General features: G+C 50.1%; 1 protein-coding gene across 1 annotated transcript in view; it reads right to left on the minus strand.

Annotated features, from left to right (window-relative positions):
* LOC133358711 (uncharacterized) overlaps positions 1 to 12,058 on the minus strand; it is a 36,485-nt gene that overhangs the window by 14,223 nt on the left and 10,204 nt on the right. Inside the window, exons 2-3 of the mRNA XM_061577150.1 lie at positions 5,780 to 6,028; positions 2,772 to 2,808 (exon numbers count right to left, since the gene is read on the minus strand). Of these exons, the coding sequence (XP_061433134.1) occupies positions 2,772 to 2,808; positions 5,780 to 6,028 (286 nt within the window). The remainder of the gene's footprint in view (positions 1 to 2,771; positions 2,809 to 5,779; positions 6,029 to 12,058) is intronic.

Consider the following 12,058-nt stretch of genomic DNA (forward strand, 5'->3'; position numbering starts at 1 on the left):
CCGCATGCCCAAACAGCTTTTGTTCGGCCGGATAGAGGGGGCTAGACGGGCGCGGCACGGGCTGGAGAAGAGATGGAGTGATGTGGTACAGGAGGACGTGGAGCTGAGTGGACTTGCCGATGACTGGTACCAGCGGTGTCAAGATCGGCCTCAGTGGAGGAGGCTCGTGAAGGACGCTACTGGGCAGTTGGAGGCAGTCGCCCTCCAACAACAACGGAGGGCGGAGGAGCGACGCTCACAACAACGAGCGGAGCGCCGGGTGGCTAAAGCACAGCAAGTTGGTACAGTAGGGGGCACAGGTGGCGCATCAGCCAGTCATCTCGGTCATCTCGGTCAGTCGACCCGTGGCACCTGCTGGGTCTGCCCCGTGACCTCCTGCCAGCGGGCGTTCGACACTTCACGTGGCCTCAAGGTGCACATGGCCTGGCACAAGCGTCGTGGTGACGTCACCGCCACTTAGTGGCGAATGGCGGTTGTTGTTGTTGTTGTGTGGCTGTGTGTGTGTGTGGCTGTGTGTGTGTGTGACTGTGTGTGTGGCTGTGTGTGTGACTGTGTGTGTGTGGCTGTGTGTGTGTGGCTGTGTGTGTGTGTGACTGTGTGTATGTGGCTGTGTGTGTGTGGCTGTGTGTGTGTGTGTGTGACTGTGTGTGTGTGGCTGTGTGTGTGTGGCTGTGTGTGTGACTGTGTGTATGTGGCTGTGTGTGTGTGGCTGTGTGTGTGTGTGACTGTGTGTGTGTGGCTGTGTGTGTGTGTGACTGTGTGTGTGTGGCTATGTGTGTGTGTGTGGCTGTGTGTGTGTGGCTGTGTGTGTGTGGCTGTGTGTGTGTGGCTGTGTGTGTGTGTGGCTGTGTGTTGCTGTGTGTGTGTGACTGTGTGCGTGGCTGTGTGTGTGTGACTGTGTGTGTGTGGCTGTGTGTGTGTGGCTGTGTGTGTGTGTGGCTGTGTGTGTGTAACTGTGTGTGTGTAGCTGTGTGTGTGTGGCTGTCTGTGTGTAGCTGTGTGTGTGTGGCTGTGTGCGTGCGTGGCAGTAAGTGGATGCGGCTAATCCTGGCCAGGGTTCTGTGAGCGTCGCTGGGCTCGGAATAGACGTCGCTTTATAAGGAACGCGAGCCGAGGTGTAACATCATCCACGGTCGCCCATCAGCGAACATCACCCAACATCACGGCAGCATTCACATCACCATCACTAACCACACATCACTCACCATCATCACTCACCATCACCACTCACCATCACCACTCACCATCACCACTCACCATCACTCACCACTCACCATCACTCACCATCATTCAACATCACCACTCACCATCACTCACCACTCACCATCACCACTCACCATCACTCACCATCACTCACCACTCACCATCACTCACCATCACCACTCACCATCACTCACCACTCACCATCACTCACCATCACTCACCACTCACCATCACCACCATCACCACTCACCACCATCACCACTCACCATCACTCACCACTCACCACCATCACCACTCACCATCACCACCATCACCACTCACCACCATCACCACTCACCACCATCACCATCACCACCATCACCACTCACCACCATCACCACCATCACCATCACCACTCACCATCACCACCATCACCACTCACCACCATCACCACTCACCACCATCACCATCACCACCATCACCACTCACCACCATCACCACTCACCATCACTCACCATCACCACTCACCACCATCACCACTCACCACCACTCACCATCACCACCATCACTCACCATCACTCACCACCATCACTCACCATCACTCACCATCATCACTCACCATCACCACTCACCATCACCACTCACCATCACTCACCATCACCACTCACCATCACTCACCATCACTCACCATCACTCACCACTCACCATCACTCACCATCACCACTCACCATCACTCACCACTCACCATCACTCACCATCACTCACCACTAACCATCACCACCATCACCACTCACCACCATCACCACTCACCATCACTCACCACTCACCACCATCACCACTCACCATCACCACCATCACCACTCACCACCATCACCACTCACCACCATCACCACTCACCACCATCACCACTCACCACCCCTCACCATCACCACTCACCACCATCACCACTCACCACCACTCACCATCACCACCATCACTCACCATCACTCACCACCATCACTCACCATCACTCACCATCATCACTCACCATCACCACTCACCATCACTCACCATCACCACTCACCATCACTCACCATCACCACTCACCACCACCACTCACCATCACTCACCATCACCACTCACCACCATCCCTCACCATCACTCACCACCATCACTCACCATCACCACTCACCATCACCACTCACCATCACTCACCATCACCACTCACCACCATCACTCACCACTCACCATCAATCACCATCACCACTCACCATCACCACTCACCACCACTCACCACCACTCACCATCACTCACCATCACCACTCACCATCATGCCTCTATGTGGATGTAAGCGCGTGTTAGCGTGCTTATGTATTTACGTGTTTACGTGTTTGTGTATGTATGTGTTTATGTATTTACGTGTTTATGTATTTACGTGTTTACGTGTTTGTGCATGTATGTGTTTATGCATTATGTGTTTATGTATTTACGTGTTTATGTATTTACGTGTATATGTATTTATGTGTTTACGTGTTTGTGTATTTATGTGTTTATGTATGTGTATATGTATTTACGTGTTTATGTATTTAAGTGTGTACATGTCATCTCACCATCACTCCCATCCACAGCTCTCTCATGATTGCCTGCCTGTAACACACACACGCACACACAAAGACAATGATCTCCCACTTCAGAAATTAACACCAAACAAAATTCTAGATTTGAAGTTTTCCTGACTGCAGGAATCCATACTCTTTGGTTCTTTCGGTAAAGTCACGTGGGTAAATAAAAGAAAATAACTTAAATCACGACGTTTCGGACACAACACAAGCATCCGTCAACAGGTGGGACAACCACAGCAAAGAGCATTATTAATCTGAATGGAACCATAGTCTGGCTTTGTGAGCACGAGCAAACACTAAACTGCACAAGTCCGAAGAGAGCCATAGTCTGGCTCTACGAACCTTAAGAATTAACACTGAACCTCAGGATACCTAAAGGAGCCTTAGTCTGGCCATATAAACTTTGGGAATTAAGACTGAACCATATGACTCCTAAGACAGCCTTAGTCTGGCCATATAAACTTTGGGAATTAAGACTGAACCCTATTACTCCTAAGACAGCCTTAGTCTGGCTCTATGCGCCTTGGGAAGTAAGAGTGGACCATACGAAGCCAGAGGGAGACTTCGTCTGGCTTCATGAGCTTCGAGAATAACACAGAAACCTTTTAATCTTAAGAGAGTACGAACCCGCCTCTATGAGCCTCATGCATTCACAATCACCCCTGTGAATTCTAAGGGAGCCATAGTCTGGCTCTATGAGCCTCATGCATTCACAATCACCCCTATAACTTCTAAGGGAGGCATAGTCTGGCTCTATGAGTCTCATGCATTCACACTTCACCCCTATGAATGATTAGGGAGCCGTAGTCTGGCTCTATGAGCCTCATGCATTCACACTTCACCCTACTAATCCCAAAGGCAGGCTTACTCTGGCTCTTGTGATCCTCACAAATGAACACTGCCATTGACAATTGCCTGAATTGCTGTATTTAAGACCTGAAGTGGGTGGATTGCTTCACTTTACTGGCACATGGCCCAGTGATAGCAGCGACACGTCACGGTAATCAAATTGTCAACGTTGTGGATTCACTGTCCAACACACCGGTGGGCTGACGCAGTGAACCAATTGGCGCGTTCTGTTGACGTGACGCGTCGGGTGGTGGAGGGTTTACGACACATTGAATACATCTACCGGTCGCCCCTGATTTCCGGTGGCAAGACGGCGTTCCACGGCGTGTGAGCGGCCGCGCCAACAACAGCACCGATCGCCAAAAGTGTGCGAGCGTTGGTGAGAAGAGGCCTCCAAACTGACACCGTTTTTACAATTTGTCATGTTTGCAATGACCACAATACCTGCAGTCGGAATGCAAACAAAACACATAACTCTGATAATGTATGCACTGTCCTTGAAATTGATTGGTCCACACCCGAGACAGCTTTCCTTAGATCCTCGTCTCACAAGGTGTTGGACCAGATGACGCCAAAAGGCGCACAACTCAAAGACAATGCACCATCAGAGTATGAGAGCTCGGGGTGAAGCATTTACACCATTGGAACCTCATTTGCCAGTAGCAAAATATGATAATTGGGTTTTTACCCTTTTATCTGGCAACAAAACTGACACCTTTTGTGTGGACCAATCAATTTCAGGGGCTGCACAAAGCCAAGGGGAAACCTTCTGTGTCACTACCTCGCCTGGTACACGATCCCGACCCTGTCGCCTGCTGCTGTATATTTGGAGTTTGTGTGCCTCTCTCTCATCATCATCACGGTGGCTAGGAGATGTTAACTACCTCGCCTGGTCTACAGGAGGACGTGGGTTCCATCCCGACCCCCTGACGCCTGCTGCTGTATATTTGGAGATTGCGTGTCTCTCTCTCTCTCATCATCATCACGGTGGCTATGAGATGTTAACTACCTCGCCTGGTCTACAGGAGGTCGTGGGTTCGATCCCGACCCCCTGACGCCTGCTGCTGTATATTTGGAGATTGCGTGTCTCTCTCTCTCTCTCATCATCATCACGGTGGCTATGATATGTTAACTACCTCGCCTGGTCTACAGGAGGTCGTGGGTTCGATCCCGACCCTGCTGCTGTATATTTGGAGATTGCGTGTCTCTCTCTCCCCATGGTCGCGTAGATTTTTCTCCGGGTCCTCCGGTTTTCTCCCTTCACACTTAAAATCGACACCACGCCTGTCAGAGTAATTTGCCTTCTGCTATACAATCTCCACATGATTTTTAGATTTAAAGCTTTCGTGACTGCAGGGATTCATCTTCATGGTTCTTTCGGCAAAGTCGCGTAGAAGGGAAATAATAAAATAATAAAATATATTAAACAATAAAATTGACTGCAGGGATTCATACTCTCGGTTCTTTCGGTAAAGTCACGTAGAAGGGAAATAATACAATAAAAAAATATATTAAACAATAAAATTGACTGCAGGGATTCATACTCTCGGTTCTTTCGGTAAAGTCACGTAGAAGGGAAATAATAAAATAAAAAACATATTAAACAATAAAATTGAATGCAGGGATTCATATTCTCGGTTCTTTCGGTAAAGTCACGCAAGAAGGGAAATAATAAAATAAAAAATATATTCAACAATAAAATTGACTGCAGGGATTCATACTCTCGGTTCTTTCGGTAAAGTCACGTAGAAGGGAAATAATAAAATAAAAAAATATATTAAACAATAAAATTGACTGCAGGGATTCATACTCTCGGTTCTTTCGGTAAAGTCACGTAGAAGGGAAATAATAAAATAAAAAACATATTAAACAATACAATTGAATGCAGGGATTCATATTCTCGGTTCTTTCGGTAAAGTCACGCAAGAAGGGAAATAATAAAATAAAAAATATATTCAACAATAAAATTGACTGCAGGGATTCATACTCTCGGTTCTTTCGGTAAAGTCACGCAAGAAGGGAAATAATAAAAATATAAATAAAACAATAAAATTCTCACGACGTTTCGATTGCAACACACGCAATCATCATCATCAGCTGTGACAACCACATCACTCTGCAGGGGCGCCCGCGCGAGCCTCACCCACCGCGTTGGCGACCTCGGTGGCCTTGTGCTCCACGTGGCGGCCCGACTTCTTCTCTTTGCGTTCCTTCTTCTTGACGCCGGGGCTCACGGCGCCCTCGGCGGGCGACGCGTCCACCCCGCGGCCCGGCGGCGGTGGCGGCGGCGGCGGCGGCCTCTCGTCGCAGTCCCTGGAGCCCTTCACGACGAACGGCTCCACCTTGAGCACGCGGTAGAGGCGCTCCGCCAGCGCCTCCAGCGTGGCCGCGTCCATCTGGGGTGGTGCGGGAGGGGGGGGCAGGGAGACACGGGGGGGGGGGGGATAGGAGACTTGAACCCCCACGAGGTGGAAGATACAAGGGGCGCGTGACGAGGTGGGTGACAGAGAGGACGTGACGAGGTGGGAGACGCAGGGGACATGACGAGGTGGGAGACACGGGGGGACGTGACCCTGACGAGGTGGGAGACAGGAGACATGTCCATCCCCACGAGGTGGGAGACACAGGAGGACGTGACCCTGACGAGGTGGGAGACAGGAGACGTGTCCATCCCCACGAGGTGGGAGACGCAGGGGACATGACGAGGTGGGAGACACAGGAGGACGTGACCCTGACGAGGTGGCTCAGCCTGGGGTAGGAGATGGAACGTTGGACACGAGGTGGCCCAGCCTGGGTGGGTTGGGGCCCAGATATCAGTGCCGGCCGCGACAGTCCCGGGATTTGGCATCTGCTCTGGGGTGGCAGAAATTGATTTGTACTCAGATCTGGTACTGGTGCCGAGTTGAACTTTATTCAAAACTATTAAAAAACCCTACAAACTATTTTTATTTATTTATTTTACCAGGCAAGGGCCACTGAGCTGCCATGTAGTAGCTCTTCGTCAGAAGCCACCAACCGGCTATCACAAATGAGAGCTCAACGCAGTGGCTCGTCATCATGGTCGCGTGGAAATTGATAGCAGCCAGACACTCTAAAGGCGCGACGTTGATTCTAAATGTGGAAGGAGGACCCGGACAAAAATCCACGCAACCACGGGGAGAGAGAGACGCATTAACTCAAAATGTACAGCAGGCATCGTCAGGGTCGGGATCGAACCCACGACCTCCTGTGTACCAGGCGACGTAGTTAACATCTCCTAGCCACCCTGATGATGATGAGAGAGAGACGCAAACTCCAAATACACAGCAGCAGGCGTCGTCAGGGTCGAGATTGAACCCACGACCTCCTGTGTACCAGGCGAGGTAGTTAACATCTCCTAGCCACCGTGGTGATGATGATGAGAAAAAGACGCAAACTCTAATTATACAGCAGCAGCAGGCGTCAGGGTCGAGATTGAACCCACGACCTCTTGGGAACCAGGCGAGGTAGTTAACATCTCTTAGCCACCGTGGTGATGATGATGATGAGAGAGAGACGCAAACTCCAAATATACAGCAGGCGTCGTCAGGGTCGGGATCGAACCCACGACCTCCTGTGTACCAGGTGAGATAATTAACATCTAGCCACCGTGGTGATGATGATGAGAGAGATACGCAAACTCCAAATATACAGCAGCAGGCATCGTCAGGGTCGGGATCGAACCCACGACCTCCTGTACACCAGGCGAGGTAGTTAACAACCCGTCACCGCGTCCTGCAGAGTTTTAATAGAAGCCGGGCGCTGACACTGAAATGTGTGCGGGTGCGCTCTGCGCAACAGGTGGCAAGGCGAGATTGATCAGAGGAGGTGGCATCTCATTGGGCAAGTACTGTCTCAATCCCCTGCTGGATGAGGGCCTCCCCACGCCCTGCAGCGTCTGACCTCCGACCCCTCAAACTCGCACCATCGGCAGCGGCTAACGGCACGAAGACGTACACGCGCATGTTATCTTGTTTCTTTGAATCATTTCTGTAGCGCTTTATCCGAGGCGCTTTGCGCAGAATTGACAACGGTACAACGCATGGTTGTGTATCGTGGTGGGGACGAGGAGAGTAAACTGGATGATGTGATGAGCGACTTCGGCGGAGAGCAAAGTTTGATGGCCGTGAATGATGACGAGTGGATTCAATGAGCGGGGGTTAATGAGTGAGAGCCGTGTAATGAGATGACGAAGAGGTCACCGGGAACGGCCGATGGTTCGTGGTTACGAGGAGGGAGATTTCGGGGGTCGTGGGGTGATGCTCTGGAACAATAAGTGCGAGTTTTCAGTGCGGGGCGGAAACGAGTGAGCAAAGGTGACCGCTTAATGTGGAGGGGGTGGAGGAGTTTGTTCTAGAGAATGTTATGTCATTACCAGCGGAACGTCGTACTCAAATTCTAAATGTTGTGGATTCACTCTTCAAACACACCGGTGGGCTGGAGAAGTGACTAAGTGGCGTTTTGTCAACGTGACACATTTTTTACTGATTGGCCGTGTCGGGTGGTGGAGGGTTGAGACGCATTGATACTTACACGATCTAACCCAACAGCCTTTATTATGAATAATACTGGGCGCGAAAGCCTACGAGTTAAACTGAGAATACAAAATTGTCACAAAAAATCATCCGTAGTTGTCGTTCAAGGGGAAAAAATGTACGTCGCGAAATTCCCAATTATTTCAAATTAAAAATCTGGAGGCCGATCGACCGATCACGAGTCAGGGATGGGCCCAAAGAGCCCGTGGCAGGAAATTCAAAACTCACCATGGAAATGTGTTACTAGACTGCCTTGTACTGTGATAATCATCATCATCGTCGTCGTCAAGTCAAGAGTACTGTGAGAGGAAGAAAGACGCAGCAACACGAGGAGGAACTAGATTTGAAGCTTTCGTGACTGCAAGGATTCATACTCTTAGTTTTTTCGGTAAAGTCACGTAGGTAAAAAATGAAATTAAAATTAATAAAAAAATATATAATAAAAATAATTTTAATTTCATTTTTTACCTACGTGACTTTACCGAAAAAACTAAGAGTACGAGGAGGAACCACAGACTAGCGGGAAGGCAGCCGCGAGGTGGTGAGCGAGCCCCACCAACAATTGCCCCACCAACAATCGCTCCACGCTCTGCGGTCCCCTACACACGAGGTTGTTATCGGCCGCCGACCAATGGGCGTTTACGCGCAGGACGGAAACTGGAGCACCTCGGGAAAACCCCCACGCGATGCGAGGGGGCAACACTCTATCCCATCCAGGGAATATTTGTCCTTTGTGTGTATGTTTGTAGTGGTGTACGTTGTTCATATCTACGTCTGCCTGTGTGTGTGTCTGTATTTGTGTATGTCATTACGTCTTCATGTTTGCGCATCTGCATTTGTTTATGTCAATGTGTGTTCACATTGCGTGCGTGTAAAGTGCATATTTGTGGAGGCATTTAACATCGTAATTTGTCTGTACTTGTGCATGTGAATATGTCCTTGCGTGTGTTGCTATGCAGCCTCCTCCCTGGGGTGTGGCTCCTTCCACCCGACGCCCACGGGGTAGTTTCACGGCAGCATCTGTGAGTGACCCACCAACCCCTCGCTGCTGCCCCCACGCTGCTGGATTGCAGGCCGAGCGGGTGAGCCACCGCCGCACAGGCGCGTGGATAATCAGAAATAGAAACAATTGAGGATTGCAGGTTGTGGTGAGAGACACGACAATTATCGGGGACCTCGGAGAGACGGAACCGACCGGGAGTTAGGAGGATAGCGACCGCTGCAGATTATGCTGAGAGAGAGGTAGGGGAAGGCACGGATCAGAGATAACTTCTACAGGCTGCTGGCATCACCCAGTGACTGTCAGTGGTCTGACACTGCTGGTGAGACTGGGCCCTCAAGAAGGATGCAGTCTCTGGTGTAGGCCAAACAGTTTCAGAGACAACGCGCAGCAATATTATCATCAGAGCCACGTGATCGTTGTTTGCATGTTCACCACAAGCGCCGTGTCTGGCTGATTCCTTGCAAAATGTTTCCACTTGGTGTTTGAACATCTCAACACCTCATAATAAACGTTTATACTGGTAGGAACTTCCTGGTTACACCAGCCCACAGGGGGTTATTGTGTCCGTCCGTCCGTCGTGCAGGGAAGGGCTGGGTGGGGAGGGTGGGGAGGGTGGGGAGGGGCTGGGTGGGGAGGGGAGGGGCTGGGTGGGGAGGGGCTGCTCACCCCGTGGTGCCCTTATAAAACTCAACGTTTAACCTACTCACGCCGGCTTGTGCCCGCCCTCACAGTCGGGCATATTTGCGGAATACACCACGCCGCCGTTGACCCTGGCCATTGACCGAGCAACCCAACGTTCCTACCAGCTCTCTCCGCAGGAATGTGTTTGGGTTAGATCGCGTTATTTATAAATGTGGCGTAACCCTCCACCACCCAACACGGCCAATCAGTAAAAAAGTGTCACGTTGACAAAAGACAAATAGTTCACTACTTTAGCCCACCGGTGTGTGTTGAAGAGTGAATCCACAACATTGCAATTGTAAATGTTGTGGATTCACTCTTCAACACACACACACCGGTGGGCTAAAGTAGTGAACTATTCGTCTTTTGTCAACGTGACACTTTTTTGCTGATTGGCCGTGTCGGGTGGTGGAGGGTTACGCCACATTTATAAACAACCAGATCTAACCCAAAAACATTTATTATGAATAATATTGGTCGCGAAAGCCTGCTACGTGTTAGTCTGATCTCAACACCTGTATTATTTCCAGAAGGGGTAAACACAGAGTCTTATTTGTTCACACTTTGCTACTGCCACAAAAAGGTTCCACGTATCGTCCACGTCGCTAAGTGAGTGGGCTTGGGCAGGCAGGACGCGTCGCGACCAGAATAATAACAACGACGGAGTGGCAGCCCAAGGAGTGAAACGCGGCGTCCGTGGGGACGTCCACGGGGCAGTTTGAGCGGCGATGAAATCGGCTCATGGCGGACGCGGAGTCGTGCCACGTGGCCCCCAGGTGGAGTGACAACATCACCGCGGGATGAGATGGCCACAGATTTGGCGAGGCCTTCAACCGGCGGTGCACCCGACCGACGACGAGGCCTTTTCTCACCATTGGAACCTCATTTGCCAGTAGCAAAATATGATAGTTTTTTTTACCCTGTCATCTGGCAACAAAACTGACACCTTTTTTTTACAAGGAGTCATGTTTGCATTGACCACAATACCTGCAGTCGGAATGCAAACAAAAAACACAACTCTGATAATGTATGCACTGTCCTTGAAATTGATTGGTCCACACAAAAGGTGTCAGTTTTGTTGCCAGATAAAAGGGTAAAAAAACAATTATCATATTTTGCTACTGGCAAATGAGGTTCCAATGGTGTAAATGCTTACCCCGAGCTCTCATACTCTGATGGTGCATTGTCTTTGAGTTGTGCGCCTTTTGGCGTCATCTGGTCCAACACCATGTGAGACTAGGCTCTAAGAAAAGCTGTCTCGGGTGTTGACTAATCAATTTCAATGACAGTGCATACATTATCAGAGTTATGTTTTTTGTTTGCATTCTGACTGCAGGTATTGTGGTCAATGCAAACATGACTCCTTGTAACAAACGGTGTCAGTTTGGAGGCCTCTTCTCACCAACGTTCACACGCTTTTGGCGATCGGTGCTGTTGTTGGCGCGGCCGCTCACACGCCGTGGAACGCCGTCTTGCCACCGGAAATCAGGGGCGACCGAAAGATGTATTCAATGTGTCGTAAACCCTCCACCACCTGACGTAGCCAACCGGTAAGGGGATTCGTCACGTCAACAACACGCGCCAATTGGTTCACTGCGTCAGCCCACCGGTGTGTTGGGAGTGAATCCACAACGTTGACAATTTGATTGCCGTGACGTGTCGCTGCTATCATCGGGCCATGTGCCAGAATTGTGAAGCAATCCACCCACTTCCGGTCTTAAATAGAGCAGCAGGACGACGCCCACGTGACACATCCGACGCCCACGTGACACATCCATTACTGATTGGCTGTGTTGGGTGGTGGGAGGTTTCGACACATTTATACTTACGTGATCTAACCCAAACACCTTTATCATGAATAATATTGGTCGAGAAAGCTTTTGAAACCCCCCCGTCTCTTTAAACTGAGCCTTCCCGCTCCGGATTGGTCGGTTGGCCCTGGGTTTGCTGTTTTCTGTTTTCACTTCATTCCCTTTTCACGAATTGCACAATCGGGACTCCTCAGATGGAATGCGCGTTATACACAGTGCCGGATGATCCTAGTAGCAAAAGTAGCTACAAATGCTACGTCCCCCGCACTTTCAAGGGCCTCGTGCTAAATGCTTGTAAGCTATCAACTCCGGTTCAGTGATTCTGCACTTGCTCTGTTACTATAGTACTATACCGCCTTAAACTTTTATGAAAGACCG

The sequence above is a fragment of the Lethenteron reissneri genome, chromosome 63 (assembly GCF_015708825.2).
Source record: "Lethenteron reissneri isolate LAM-NWPU_2019-01 chromosome 63, ASM1570882v1, whole genome shotgun sequence".
Classification (NCBI taxonomy): domain Eukaryota; kingdom Metazoa; phylum Chordata; class Hyperoartia; order Petromyzontiformes; family Petromyzontidae; genus Lethenteron; species Lethenteron reissneri.